This window comes from Borostomias antarcticus, assembly GCF_949987555.1.
Source record: "Borostomias antarcticus genome assembly, chromosome: 3".
In the NCBI taxonomy this organism is placed as follows: domain Eukaryota; kingdom Metazoa; phylum Chordata; class Actinopteri; order Stomiiformes; family Stomiidae; genus Borostomias; species Borostomias antarcticus.
In genome coordinates, this window is record NC_140236.1 from 27,245,922 (window position 1) to 27,261,885 (window position 15,964).

Here is a 15,964-nt window from a genome sequence, read left to right on the forward strand (position 1 = left end):
CATGCTAGCCCTACCCCCCGCAGCATGCTAGCCCTACCCCCCCCAGCATGCTAGCCCTACCCACTCCTGTCTGCGTGCTAGCCCTAACCCCCCTGTCTGCATGCTAGGCCTACCCACCCCAGTATGCCAGCCCTACCCACCCCTGTCTGCGTGCTAGCCCTACCCACCCCCGTCTGCGTGCTAGCCCTACCCATCCCAGCATGCTAGCCCTACCCACTCCATCCTGTCTTGGAGCCCTACCCACCCGTCTGCATGCTAACGCTACCCACCCCAGCATGCTAGCCCTACCCACCCCTGTCTGCATGCTAGCCCTACCCACCCCAGCATGCTAGCACTACCCACCCCTGTCTGCATGCTAGCCCTACCCACCCCTGTCTGCATGCTAACCCTACCCACCCCAGCATTCTAGCCCTACCCACCCCAGCATGCTAGCTCTACCCACCCCCGTCTGCGTGCTAGCCCTACCCTGTATGAATGTATGAATGCACTTTAAACTTTGTTTTGTTTTGTCCTTGTTATGGCACCTTTGCACTGTATGTAGCAGCCTGCATGTCCAAGACAACTTTCCCTTGGGACAAATAATAATAATATCCTGTCTGCGTGCTAGGCCCACTCAGAATCAGCCCGCCTGCTCCAGAAATAGAGGTGGAGACCAGCGCAATTTAATCACTCACATAAAACACGATTGAAGCCGAGCCTGAAGGCATTTTTACCCATGCGGAGGCCCTCGGATGTCTGAAGTATCCTTTCGCCCCCTGAATCATCGGTTAAACAAGTTACGCCCCTGTTTCTCTCTGCGGTCGGCCTTGAGTACAGGGAAAGTGCAAATCCATGGGCGCTGAACCTTAAAAGGCTGTGTTCTGTTCTACAATAGAGCAGTGCTGTCCTCTACGTCGGGCGAGAGGCTGTCTGGCCTCTACGGCGAGAGGCTGTCGGGCCTCTACTGTGAGAGGCTGTCGGGCCTCTACGGCAAGAGGCTGTCGGGCCTCTACTGTGAGAGGCTGTCTGGCCTCTACGGCGAGAGGCTGTCGGGCCTCTACGGTGAGAGGCTGTCGGCGAACGCCGGTGTGATTGGAATCATTCCCTCGTTGGCCGTCCATCGGCGCGGACAGAGCTTGCGTGACACCATGTAGCGGGCGGGGTTCGGCCCATCTGGCGTTGTGAATGTCTTGTCAGGCAGTCGTGATGCTTTTCAAGCGGCCCTCTGTGTTGGTGTAATTGGATAGCAGTGATAGGTGGGGGTGATTACAGAAAGATTGGGCCCCAGACAGACTGCACTTACTGGCTAGACCTTGGTCCAGACGCCTCGGCCCTCTCAGGAGGGTGGTCTCTGAACACCTGCTGCGTCTGAACAATCTGCTTTCAGCCCACTTGTTATTGTTCTGCTCTGTTTTCCAGTTTTCTTTCATTCGCTTTCATGCTGGTATTTGTGTCTCTCTTTTGTTGTACTCTGTTTTGTATTCCTTTGCATGTCCAAAGGGCGTCTTTGTAATAAAAAAAAAAAGTACATTAAAGGATAAGTACGTCTGCAGACAGGACTGACAGACGTGCGTGTGCGCGCGCGTACATGTATGTACTGCATGTGTGTGCGCCCGAGAGAGAAAGTAGGTTAGGCGTAATCATAATTCTGTTAATCATAATCCCAACAAATTCATATCAGCCTCTGTAGCCAATCCCCTGAGAATAGTTTAGCATTTTTATTCGTTTTAAAAAAAGACTTTGCAGATGCACTTACTAGTTGAACTCAAGAACAATGCAAACCTATTCTATGAACACAGCTGCATACATACACGCACACACACACATACACACACACATGCAAACAGTATCTAAATGCGCTGCACGTCTGTGCTTACTTGCCAGTGTAATGTTCATCTCAGTCACCCAGCTGAAAAGCCCCGAGACAACAAGCGTCTGATTTCAATATGAATGATGTGTGTGTTGGGGGCATGGAGGAACCGTGTATGGGATATATGGGTGGGTGTGTGTGTGTGTGTGTGTGTGTGTGTGTGTATATGTTTCTGTACACTCAGCTCTAAGCTGTCTAAGCTTCAGCAAGGGAAATAAAGAATAGATGCCCCAAAAAGCTGTAATCGGTCTCTTTCAATCCCTTCCCCTCTCGCCCCCCCCTCTCACTCTCTCTCTCCCTCTCTCTCTCCCTCTCCATCTCTCTCTCTCCCCCTCTCTCTCTTTCTCTCCCCCCCTGTTCATCTAGCCTGGCACAGAGAGTCTCAGTGGGGTGCCAGGTGGATGATGCTGGACCCCCACTGGGTGAACACACTCCGCCGGCGTGGCCTGACAGACGCTGACCCCGCCCCCCCGGCGGCCGAGCCCTGTCTCCTGTCACCGGCGTGTTTTCCAGAGCGTGTCAGATGGTTTTGTCTCGTATTGTCTCTACCGGTGTGCTGCATCTGTGGGGAAGAGATAGAGATGACGTGTGTGTGTGTGTGTGTGTGTGTGTGCGCGCGCGCACGCGCGGTGTGTGTATCTGGGAAGGGGGCAGTGGGTGTGAACGTGTGTGTGTGTCTTTGTCTTCGTGCCTGGCTGGGGCGGAGTGTCCCGCAGTGACGCAGCAGCATTGGCAACAGTGGCTTTATCCTCCATGCGGGGACATACGGACAAATGTCAAACACAGTGGACACCCCCTCTCCCCATCTATCACTCCGTCTCATACTACCAATCTATTAACCTCAATATTTTCTTCTTTCTCTCTCTCTCTCTCTTTCTCTCTCTCTCTCTCTCTCTCTCTCTCTCTGTCTCTCTGTCTCTCTCTCTCTCTCTCTCTCTGTCTCTCTCTCTCTCTGTCTCTCTGTCTCTCTCTGTCTCTCTCTCTCTCTTTCTCTTATTCATCTTCAGCTGTCTCTCAAACCCTTTTCTCTTTTTCTAACTGCTCCTTCCTCTCTCTTTGTCCCCAGTTAATCCTGTCCCTCTCCTCCCTGCTGGGGGGACGGACTGTCCTCCAGGGACAGGGACACTCAGAGTTCTGACCATGCATGCTCAGCTACAGTAGGGGACAGACCGACAGTTGTCTGTTGACCGGCGTGGATGTCTCCCTGAAACACGTGCGCTCCGGCGAACCTTGCGTCATTTCTGTTAGTCTGCTAGGTGGACACACAAGTGTGTGTAAGGACACTATAAAGTGCTGATTCATGTCGCAGAGGGTGTGAGGGTGGGCAGAGCAGAGAGGGAAAGGGGAATGTTTGAGTGTGTGTGTGTGTGTGGTTGTGACTAATGAGTCTGTCTCAGTGGATCTCAGTGGCAGGAGGAGAGTGTTTAGGGATGAGTGTTTAGGGAGGAGAGTGTTTAGGGAGGAGAGTGTTTAGGGAGGAGAGTGTTTAGGAAGGAGAGTGTTTAGGGAGGAGAGTGTTTAGGGAGGAGAGTGTTTAGGAAGTAGAGTGTTTAGGGATGAGTGTTTAGGGATGAGTGTTTAGGGATGAGTGTTTCGTTTAGGGATGAGTGTTTAGGGATGAGTGTTTCGTTTAGGGATGAGTGTTTAGGGATGAGTGTTTAGGGAGGAGAGTGTTTAGGGATGAGTGTTTAGGGATGAGTGTTTAGGGAGGAGAGTGCTTAGGGAGGAGAGTGTTTAGGGAGGAGAGTGTTTAGGAAGGAGAGTGTTTAGGAAGGAGAGTGTTTAGGAAGGAGAGTGTTTAGGGATGAGTGTTTAGGGATGAGTGTTTAGGGATGAGTGTTTAGGGATGAGTGTTTAGGGATGAGTGTTTAGGGATGAGTGTTTAGGGAGGAGAGTGTTTAGGGATGAGTGTTTAGGGAGGAGAGTGTTTAGGGAGGAGAGTGTTTAGGGATGAGAGTGTTTAGGGATGAGTGTTTAAGGAGGAGTGTTTAGGGAGGAGTGTTTAGGGGAGAATGTTTAGGGGAGAATGTTTAGGGATGAGTGTTTAGGAAGGAGAGTGTTTAGGAAGGAGAGTGTTTAGGAAGGAGAGTGTTTAGGAAGGAGAGTGTTCAGGGAGGAGAGTGTTTAGGAAGGAGAGTGTTTAGGGAGGAGAGTGGAAGACTATGGAGCACACTGGGCCACCTGAGGACACGGAAGCACGGAGAGAGAGAGGGAGAGAAGGAGAGAGGGGGGGAGAGGGGGAGAGAGAGAGAGGGCGAGAGAGAGGGGGGGGGGGAGAGAGAGAGAGAGAGGGGGAGACCTTTAGTAATCCCTTTATTGGTGCAATAAAATTAAGTTAATATCAAGGATCAGGCCATTTCACAACATAAACATATAAAATATCAAAACAGCAAAACACAACCAAGTGCACATCTTCCACAACACATACTGTATAACACACATTAAAACACCAGCAACAGCGTTGGAGTAGCGAGTGGAGGACTATGGAGCCCACTGGACCACCTGAGGACACGGAGAGAGAGAGGGGGAGAGAGAGGGGGAGGGAGAGGGGGAGAGAGAGAGGGGGGGAGAGAGAGAGAGGGGGAGAGAGGGAGGGAGAGAGAAGGGGAGAGAGGAAGAGAGAATTTGAATTTTAAAAACCCTTTATTAATAATTCACACTAAAAACAGACAAATAACAACAACCACAAACGTCAATACCAACAAACATCCGTACACACTCAAAAATTAAACACTAACACTCCATCCCGCATACAGCATAAGGTCCCCCCAACCCTCCATACATTCATAAACGTCGCCAGGTCATTGGTCATCTGATAGAAATCAAACTCCACTCAGGCGCGCGTCATCAACCCCTTGCACATCGCCACCGGATCAACTGACCCCCCACCCACAATGCAATCCTTCCTTGTCTTCCAGATGGACAGCTTCGCCACGCCAAAAACCATGTTAAGCAGTACATGAACCCCTTTCCTCTGCACAGAGTACCGCGGACCCAAAATAAAAACCTCAAATGAAAAAGTCACTCCCAGCCCCTGACACCAACCCCGAAGAAGATCAAAAAGCCCCCCAAGCCTAACACAGGTAACAAACAGATGCTCCACCCACTCCCCCTGCCCACAGAACGGACAGCCCTCCCCTGTACCAGGATCGATGTGCGCCAGATACCTGTTAGTAGCTATAGCCCCATGCAAGACCCTCCACTGGAGATACCCTGTTCTCTTATCAGTGGGTGGCTTGTACAGGGACCGCCAGCAGCCTTTCGGGGAAAAGTCCTGACCAAAAGAAATCTGCCCACCTCGAGTCCTTCATCATGGCCAAAGCCCTCAAGTGTGTGACTTTCACACAGGCGAGGTAGACAGCCTTCTTGCTGCCTGCTTGAAATCTTCCCAGCTCAGGGGTCCAGAACGTCAAAAACATCCCTCTCTCCTCCTCCCACTCCCCAACAGCAGGAGAGACTGAGAATGAAGGGAAGGCCCAGTCACGTCCATCCTGCCACTGTGCCAGACAAAGACGACTGCACAAACTCCTCAGGCAGGGACGAGATGACCTCCGCCACCACTTTCCCCAGCAGGCGTACCGACCGTACCGCTGTGCTCTCCCCCAGCTGATCGACAGGCGTCCTCAAAAGATGTCCCAGTTTGATACAGCCCGCCACCCCCAGCCGGGAACGCAGACTAGGGGAAGCGAGAGTCCCCGCTGTAACAAGGTCAGACCCAAAAAGGGTCCTCAAACAGCCAGGGTCCCGCTCGCTGCTCCGGGATCACGCCGCACAGGGAAAGTTCTCCAGGCCACAAACACCGACCCATAAAAAGGGGTCAGTCCCGCCAAATTGACCAAGTCGAGAGGGAGAGAGAGAGAGAGAGAGAGGGAGAGAGAGAGGGGGAGAGAGGGAGAGAGAAGGAGAGGGAGAGAGAGGGAGAGAGAGGAGAGGCTGGAGGAACGACATGTATTTGCATGCACGGCTGTCGTCAGCGCTGTGAACCGGAGGCAGACAGAGAAAGCAGGAGCGTGGTTCCCCAGGTAGAAACCTGGTTCCCCGGTAGACCTGGTCCAGGGGGATATCCTACAGATAACGCCCTGTTACTCCCAATGCAATTTACCTATGAATGCGCTTCCTCGGCCCGCTCGTCCGAGTCTACAGACAAAACCGTTTCGTTACTCACCAAAGTAAACACATCGTTGGAAAGATGAAAGTCTTTTCTCCGAGGTCGCTACCACCTTTCAAATAAAAGGCAAATTTGTACACAAAATGTCTAATATCCACAGCGCATCGACTGTCTTCTTCTACCGGCGATTCGGCGCTCTCCAAGTTGTTTAGCCTACTCACTGCTGCGGCCCATGTTGGGGATGATGCATTACATTACATTATTGACATTTATTATTTACAGGTTTTACATTTTTTAATTTGCCATAGTTAATAACTCAGCGTAAACGTTCTCCCGCTAATCAGATACCTCAACGCGAGTCTCAACACCATTTAAGATGTAATGCATTATCCCCAACATGGGCGGCAGCAGTGAGTAGGCTAAACAAAGCGGAGAGCGCCGAATCGCCAGAAGACAGTCGATGCACTGTGGATATTAGCCATTTAAGTGTACAAATTTGCCTTTTATTTGAAAGGTGGGGGACTACAAACTGTAGCGACCTCGGAGAAAAGGCTTTCGTCTTTCCAACGATGTGTTTACTTTGGTGAGTAACGAAACGGTTTTGTCTGTAGACTCGGACAGTTTAGCTGCTGTATAAACACTAGGCTAGCTAGCTAGCCAGACCAGAGGAGTTGGAGATATGCGCGTGTGTTTACCATGTGCGTACCGTAGCAATGCAAGTGGGTCTAACAAGACAGTCAGTAGTAGAATGAGAGGGGAGAGGTTGAAATGACAGGGTTCGCTGCAAAGCACATTTTTACAAATTAGCGGTATGGAGACGGCTGGAGATCCATAAACTGTGCAGGCCATCATGGCCTCAGGTCTAGCGCTGCCGATGTCCTTATCTGCCCCCTCTCGTTACCACCGTACAACCTCACGCTCTACTCATTACACTCTTTATCATCTTCTGTTTGTCCTCGGCTGCTTCGTAGCTTCCTCCCCCTGGAGCTTTCACAGGAAGTCTGTACTTTATCACTTTCTACATCAAACATAAACCTCATGCTATCCCTAGAAAGCAGATCTTCTCTCATTTCTTTCTCTTATGTGTCTCTCTTGCTTTTTCTCTTTCTCTTTTTGTGCGTGGCTGGCCAGCCGCGCAGCTAATATAGCGTTTGTCGGGTTATCACTCCCTCCCTCCCTCCTTACTCCGTTACTCCATTACTCCCGACAACGTTGGCCTGCATTTCTCTGTTGGCACCACAAGAGGCAGTAGTCCCAGCACACCAAGAAGGACACCAAAATCAACCTGCCAATCTCCACTACACAAATAGAGTAGTGGTCAGAGTATTGGACTCCCATCCAGGAGACTGGCGTTCAAGACCTGGTGGGGATGACTTTATGGGACTATACCCCAAACCTCCACATGTTCATCCTTTCACTCCAACCTTTACCCTTTGCCTTATAGGTCAGATCCTGTCCCAACCCTTATTCTAACCCCAACCCACACTAGGGACTGGAAGAAGGACACCAAAATCAACCTGCTGATTTCCACTGCACAAGTAGAGTAGTGGTCAGAGCATTGGACTCCCACCTGGGAGACGGGGGAAGACTGGGGATGACTTTATGGGACTATACCCCAAACCTCCACACGTTCATCCTTTCACTCCAACCTTTTTGTCCCTTACCTACATTCCACAAGTAGAGTAGTGGTCAGAGCATCTCCCACATGGGACATTCTCAGAGATTACCGTCTATGCTAAGCGAAACTCCTCTAGTCTATATGTAGCTAAACAAATGCTGTTGTTTGTTTTGGAACTCATGTGCCAGGCGACACGACCTATCTTAATTTATCAGACATTATTTCATGTAATTTCAATTCACAGCTATTTCAGTGGCATGACTAGCTTCCATCCTACCAGTCCTGAAGAGAAACAAGCCAGCCACGCACATAAGCCAGGCTGGGCCTGGCCTGGTTCTCTTTCACGTTTTTTTCTCTCTCTCTTTCTTTCTCTTCTCTCTCACTCTCTCTCTGACTCTCTCTTCTCTCTCCTCTTTTCTCTCAGCCTCTCAAGGACGTTGTCGTTGTAATTTTGTCTAGTATAGCACAGACGTTGCCTTGCTACAGTATCTCTAGCTTCCAACGGAAACCTTGAGATGATGCCATTGATTTGAGATCCAAAGACTCTGTGCTTTTTCTCAGGGCCGTGGGCTTTCTGAACGTACAGTGGGCAGCAAAATTACTGGCACCCCTGAAAGGAAGTGCACAAACAATATTTAAAACAATTATAAACAATATAGTTCTTGAGAAACTCCAAATACCAGCAAATGATAAATACTGTACTCAGTGTTGGGGAGACTTAAACTACATGTAGTTGAACTACATAGCTTAACTACATTTTGCTGCAACTTGCTCCATTTATATTTTGTGTTGCGTCAAGTATTTCAACTACTTTTTGGGTCATTTTTTGTAGTTTAACTACTCAATTTACAAACTAGATTTTTGGGCAGTAACATCAAATTTTTTATATATATTTTTTATAATATAAATTGTATTTTACCATTGTTGTATTATTGTACCAGAACCCTCTTTGAAAGCTACTGTCCCTTTTTCTTCCATCCTGATTGCTTTGAAGGCATGACATCATGACATGACAAGCCAATGCTGCCTCTGGCTGGCTTGCCCTGGAAGCACTCAAATGTTTCACAGGGTGGTTGAGTCTTGCTTGCTGCAACGAAGGTAGTGCCAGTGTGATCCACATGAACACAGAACATTTGCTACGTCACCATGGACAACCCTTCTGTTGGCCCCGATGGCGATGCGCCGGCGCCGGCCCAACCATGGCCATATTTCATAAACCACACAGGTTATACTGTAAGTTTCAGAATGTAACAAATCATTTTGTATTTCACATGAGGACTCGCACAGGAAAGATAGATGACAGATGTTGACAAAAATAACAATTATTTCTTTTTTTAGTTTAAATAAAACTCATTTGAGGCATATTTCTGCTGGCATGTGACTTTCTTGCAGGCTATTATTTTTTGTTTCATAGACACCACATGTACATTCTCAATTTAACGCTGAAAAATAAAGTAGTTGAAACTACTTTTACTACGTAGCTGTAGTTTTACAAACTACATTTCTCCAGGGGTAGAAATGTAGTTTGTTCAAACTACCTCCATGCTGAACTATTTGTAGCTTTACAAGCTACGCTTGCAAAGTAGCTTCCCCAACACTACTGTTCTATTAATGTTCCAATGGAAACAACCAAAAACCATTTACTGATTTAATTATGTCAGAAGAACAAGACTACAGACTGCTAAACAAGACTGTAGACTGCTAAACTCCTTCTAAATCACATTTTTGCACAGCTCTGAGCACAAATCGCATCATTTAGCACACTTTGTTCACCTGGAAACCATGGTTTTCAAAATGCCACACCCTAATTAGAATCGGTCTCTCTCCTCAACTTTTCAAACTCACTTCTGTCAAAAACAGTCCAGTCATGTGTCAGCATAAAATAGGCCTCAGGTGAAAAAAATGAACAAAGGGAGCAGCTTGAAGAACAGAGATGCTCCATGCTATTACTGTGAGTTTTGAGTGTACTGAGTGTTTCTCATTTTACTTACATATCAGTGCAATTACTGTGATTTTTGCCAAAATATTGTAGGTTTGTGTATTCCTAGAACTCTAACAAAGTTGCAGTATTGACTATAAGTTTACAGTGACTCTCCTAGCCTGGGTCCAGACAATATGTACTGTTTATGATATAAACAGTTGCTACTGTATCACATGCTAACTTCAACCGCTGCTCACTGTCACAAACCCACCCAGCGTAGCTCTTCGTATTTCAAATTCCTCAGAATTAACGCTGATTGGTGAGATCGTTTAACGATCGGGCTCAACATGTTCCCTATCAAGAGTATCCAGATTGATTTGAGAGGCTAATTGATCCCCTCTGCTTTTATATTTGGTCTCCAGTTCTCTCAATGTTTCTGTTCTGTCTTTCTACAGTATGTGGCCAGACAAGCCTTTTTTATGATGTTGTTAGGCGATCAGCTTTCCACCAATAACTTCCTTCATAGCATCCCACAGTATTACAGTATTATCATTCTCTTCTATATGTGACTGCCATTTTCCGTTTTTTTTTGTTTTTTTTTTTACATTTCATGAAAGTGTACATTGTAAGCTTTCAAGTGATGTGCCATGCATTGAAATCTGCAAATATTTGAAGAAGATATGCTTCTGTGAATGTCGGTACACCTGAAATGAATAAGCAGAGAAAAGGGGCTTCAAAGATTCAGAGCTGTTCACACTTCTATTTAGTGATCCTAACTTGTTTGTTATATTGAGTGAGGTCTTTGCAACTTCATTTTTCGTATTATGAAAAAAAAGGACAACATGGGGGGGAAGAAGGAAGGAAGCTCTCTAGCGCATTTTGAGGACTGCAGACCTCAGGACCAAACCTCCAGCGGAGGTCAGCGCATATCTATCTCCTCCCTTATCTGTTCCACGATTGCCTTATTAGTCAAAATACCCTTGAGCCTCCATACCGTACTCATACATACAGTATTATTCTACTACTCAGGTGGATAGTCAAGCTGAGTGCATTATGATCCCAAACATCTGACTCACTGATTTAGGTTTGTCAGCACTGTCGTACATACGCAGAGGAATAAAGTGGACACAATCTCTCTCTCTATCTCTCTCTATCTCTCTCTCTCTCTCTCTCTCTCTCTGTCTCTACCCCTCTCTTTCTCTCTCTCCCTCTTTTACACACTCACACACACAACACACACAGGTTCTCAAGATTGATCACACCCTACAGCCAGTGTCTGTAAATGAGGCCACATACCTGGGTGTAAACATGGCTTTTCTTGCCCAGCAATCACTCACACATGCACACGCACACACACACTCTCACTCGTGCGCGCGCACACACACACACACACAATGTCAGACAAATTAAGTCAGTCAATTAGGTGGAAGGAAATATGGTAGTACTAGTACAAGTTGTGAGTTAGTTATTGACGTGCGTGTGAGTGTGTGTGGGTTGATCCATAAAGATGTCATAGTGTTTCTTCACTGTCTCCCAGTTGATGTGCTGCCTCAGTAAAAACGTGTGTATGCCGCCCCCTAGTGGGCAAAGTGGTGAGGCAGCAGCCATACATGTTTCAGCCAATCAGATAGGGGAGGTACAGTAGTGTGTGTTGTGTCAAACTGAAGTTTTTAACTTGTGTGTTTTTTGACGTGTGTCCATCCATCTGTGTGTGTGTGTCCGTTCGTAGCATGAGATTAAGACCAATCAGAAGTAGCCAATACCGTTGCCCACCAGCGGAGGGCAGCTGAGGTTGCTCATAAACCTTCTTCAGCATCTGGGTGTGTTTTTTTTTTTTCTCATCCACCATTTCTTTCCCCCTCTCTCTCTCTATCTCTCCGTCCCTCCCTCTCTCTTTCTCTCCATCCCTCGCTCCACTCCTCCAGGACAGCAAAGAGCCTCCCGATGGTGACTCCTTCACCTCCCCCGCCTGCACGCTGGGCGTCGACCTCCTCCGGGGGCGCCGTCGTTTCTCCGGCAACCTGCAGCTGCCCCCGTTGTCCTGGCGACAGGCAGAGAGGTCACGCACGCCCGACGACGACCTGATGACCCGGCCCACCTCCCTGCCCTTCATGGCCCCGCCCCGTATCGACATCACGCCCGTGGACTCTGAGTGGTGAGCACTCGAATACGCAGACGCACGCACGCGCACACACACACACAGGCACACACAGACACACACACACAGAGGCACACGCATGCACACGCATGCACACACATGCACACACATGCACACACACACACAGGCGTGCGCGCGCACGCACACACACACACACACAGAGGCACACACATGCACGCGCGCGCGCACACACACACACACAGGCACAAACATGCACACGCACGCGCGCACACACACACACAGAGGCACACACGCGCGCGTGCGCACACACACACAGAGGCACACACGCGCGCACACACACACACACAGGCACACACAGACACACACACACACACAGGCACACACAGACACACACACACAGAGGCACACACAGGCACACATGCACACACATGCACACACACACGCGTGCGCGTGCACACACACACACAGAGGCACACACATGCACGCGCGCGTGCGCACACACACACAGAGGCACACACATGCGCGCGCGCGCGCACACACACACACACACAGGCACAAACATGCACACACGCGCGCGTGCGCACACACACACAGAGGCACACACGCGCACACACACACACAGGCACACACACACACACACACAGAGGCACACGCATGCACACACACACACACAGGCACACGCATGCACACACATGCACACACACACACACGCGTGCGTGCGCACACACACACAGAGGCACACACATGCACGCGCGCGCGCGCGCACACACACACACAGGCACAAACATGCACACACACGCACGCGCACGTGCGCACACACACACAGAGGCACACACATGCACACGCGTGCGCACACACACACACAGATGCACGCACACACACGCACACACACACAAGCACACACACACACACAGGCACAAGCGCACACACACGCACACACTCATACGTCCAGCTGGTCTATTGAGCTGTCTGCAGTACCACATAACAAGACGCCTTCGGCTGAAGAAAGTGTCCGAGAAGCAGCATTACGTGTCTCCAGACCCTTGGGAAATGTCTCGTCTGTCAGCTTAGTGGTATCATAAAGTCCCATTTAGGCCCGTTCACGCCCATTCAGACCCATTCAGACCCATTCAGGTCCTGGTCTCCCGGGGAGTAGTGCAGAGGGGCTGGTCCATCGCCTCGGGACCCCTGCTAGGATTCTGCACAGACTGCCGTCTCCACAGAACACACATGGCTGCACTCACTGTGATAACGGGCACTGGAGATGTGTGTGTGCGTGTGCATGTGCGCGTGCGTGTGTATGCGCATTCATGTATGTCAGCAAAAGAAAATGCAACATGGCTGAATGTCTTGGCTGGTCATGTGATGGTTGATACATTGTGAGCAGCTCCGCACAGTGAGTTCCCATGTGTACAGTACAGTAGGAACCTAAAATAACCTGTCTGTACAGTGCCAGGTTGTAGTCTAGTCTGTAGAGTGCCAGGGTGTAGTCTAGGGTGTCTGTAGAGTACCAGGATGTAGTCTAGTGTGTCTGTAGAGTACCAGGATGTAGTCTAGTGTGTCTGTAGAGTACCAGGGTGTGGTCGAGTGTGTCTGTAGAGTAGCAGAGTGTGGTCTAGTGGTCTGTACAGGACCAGTGTGGTCTAGTGTGTGTGTGTCTGTGTGTGCGTGCATGCGTGTGGTCTAGTGTGTCTGTGCAGTGCTTCCAGTCACACAAGCTGCTCTGGATTGAAGGAGCTGGCTGGACTGCTCACCTCCCCTAACCCTCCTAACCCTAACCAACCTAACCCTAACCCTCCCCTAACCCTAATCCAACCCTAACCCTAATCCTCCCCTAACCCTAATCCTCCCCTAACCCTAACACTAATCCTAACCCTAACTCTCCCCTAACTGCTTGTTAGGGTTGGGCCGATGATGTCATCGTCCATCGCCGATGTTTAATAGCCAAATACGATGGAGAAAACATCGTTACATAGTGTTAAAATAATTGCAAGGCACTTTTCAAACACTTAGGATGTCAAAATGAACAGTTGGGTATTATGTTTGAGCAATGAATTAGTCCCTGTTAGTTATATTCCATATTGTGTCCCTCTCGAAGATTTAGAACAGTGAACTGGAGCTATGGCAGGTGGCACGCGCCTTAAACCTGAGTTGCTTAATATATACCGTTATTTCTGCTTAAAGGTGGGGTAGGTAGTTTGACGTCAACAATCTTTTTCAAAAGAACCCGCCCCTCCCTCCTGTCAATCATGATGTAGTCCCTCCCTCCAAACATGACTGGTAGGTGTGGCGAGATAGAGACCCTGATTGGTCAATAAATTCGGGCGCGGTGCATTCTTTGAATCCAAAATACAGAGGCAGCGGTAAACACGGAGATCCAAGTTTATTCTCAGAGCACTTCTGTTACTGATAGTTGAAAGGATATTATGCCAATTTTACCAAATAAAGCCAAAAGCAAACTACCTATCCCACCTTTAAGTAAACATTCATATAAATTATTAGATTACCATATTTTTATGTCGCAATCCATGTCATAAAACTGAATAGATTATAATTTACCTGTAGCTAAATTTACATGATCTCTATCGAATGCCGTTCAACAGCCCGTGCGAAATGTTCCATTAGCCTATTAAGACTAGGCCTACGCCTTCGGATTCGACTGTGTTTATATAAACAATTTTTTATCAAACTTAGCCTACCATGATTAGCCTGCAAAATAAATACTCCGCTGTTACAACAATATAGCATTAGCCTAATCTATCCCCATCTTTGTGTTGCTTTTTTAAAACACATTGAGTTAATTTTGTGTATCAGCGCCCAGGCTAATAAAAAAACAACAACTCTGATTTGTAAAATACTAAACATGTAATCAATACAAGACGACGGATGCTATAAACCCTGCTCTTATTCACTCCCTTGCGCACAAGGCAGCGAGTGATAGCCTCGCAAGAGCAGCACTATCAGACTTCACTTGTCACATAACGTGTCTAGAGCCAACTCGATATCATGGCTAAACGTAGAATAGATAGAGTTGGTCCACCTTGTTAAACGTGTCTATGCTACGTTTGAGAATACGCCCCTGCTCGAGTGTAGAATACGCCCGTTTTAAAAAACAATGCATTTCTATGTGCCAGTTGTCCACATGCCAAGCATGCGAGGAGTCGCTCGGGCAGCGAGCATTGAGCGATCCCTAGATCCCTAGAGGCACGTGGGCGCGCAGGGGTATTGCGATATGTGGAGCATGCCCACCAAGGGGCCAGGCTGCGATTTACTTCCTGAAACATTTTGATCAGCGCCATCTTGCCAAATCGACCCCTTTTGACATGCACAGTTGTGCTTTTCTCATACCCAGCCGCTTTCACGAACAACGTTTTGATCTGAACCATTGTATATGATCATAAGTAACCTTAATACAGGGCTAAACATGATTTTTCCCTTTACTACTCCTTTAATGTCACAAAAATGACAAACTAATTTTCGACAAAAATTAACTTGTAATTAACTGTAAAAAATACAGTGTAAATGCATAACTAATAGGTCTATAAAATAATGAAAATCAGTAGGCTATTTTATAGGATTAGGCTTTTATTTTTATTTTAAAAACAACAATAGGACGATGTCATCGTCGATCGCGATGTTTGGATGTGCACATCGTGATGTCATATTTGAGTACACATCACCCAACCCTAGTGCTTGTATTTGTGCTTGTGTGTGTGTTTGTGTTTGTTCTTGTGTGTGAGCGTGTTTGTGTGTATGTGCGTCTGTGTGTGTGTGTGTTTGTGCTTGTGTGTCTCTCTCTGCCTGCGTGTTGCGCTGTCTCCAGTTTCCATGCCTCTGTGACCTCATCAGCCCGCGCCCGGCAGGGTCTCGCCCCTCCTCTCTTCATTCTGCTCTCCATGGCGACGCCTTGGCAACCTCTTATTGTTTGGTTGGAACACCTAGGGATACCAGCGAACTGGGAAGTCCTGGGTCAGTGGAGAACACTCGGGTTGCCAGGTTATGTCTCGACCTGATTGTGATGAGGCTTGGCTGGAGTCCTGCTAATCCCCCCAGGTCTGGACTGAGCTCACAGTTTCACATTTGATATTAGACTGTCCAAGTGCATCTATTATACAGACAACTTGCAAACATACACATACTGTACACACACGCGCACACACACGCGCACACACACGCGCACACACGCGCACACACACACACACACACACACACACACACACACACACACACACACACACACACACACACACACACGCACACTGCCCAGCTGTCTTGGGTTGTCAAATCCAGATAAGCATTTAGTTAACAAGCTAATCGGATTTAATTAATTCAGGGCTCAGCTGTGTATG

The 15,964-nt window shown here is 48.3% G+C and overlaps 1 protein-coding gene across 1 annotated transcript in view; it reads left to right on the top strand.

The window, feature by feature from the left end:
* Positions 1 to 15,964, top strand: part of pde4ba (phosphodiesterase 4B, cAMP-specific a) — a gene marked incomplete at both ends in the record, with an annotated part of 143,688 nt that overhangs the window by 15,667 nt on the left and 112,057 nt on the right. The window contains one exon of the mRNA XM_084435808.1: positions 11,422 to 11,651. Coding sequence (XP_084291934.1) covers positions 11,422 to 11,651 — 230 coding nt within the window. The remainder of the gene's footprint in view (positions 1 to 11,421; positions 11,652 to 15,964) is intronic.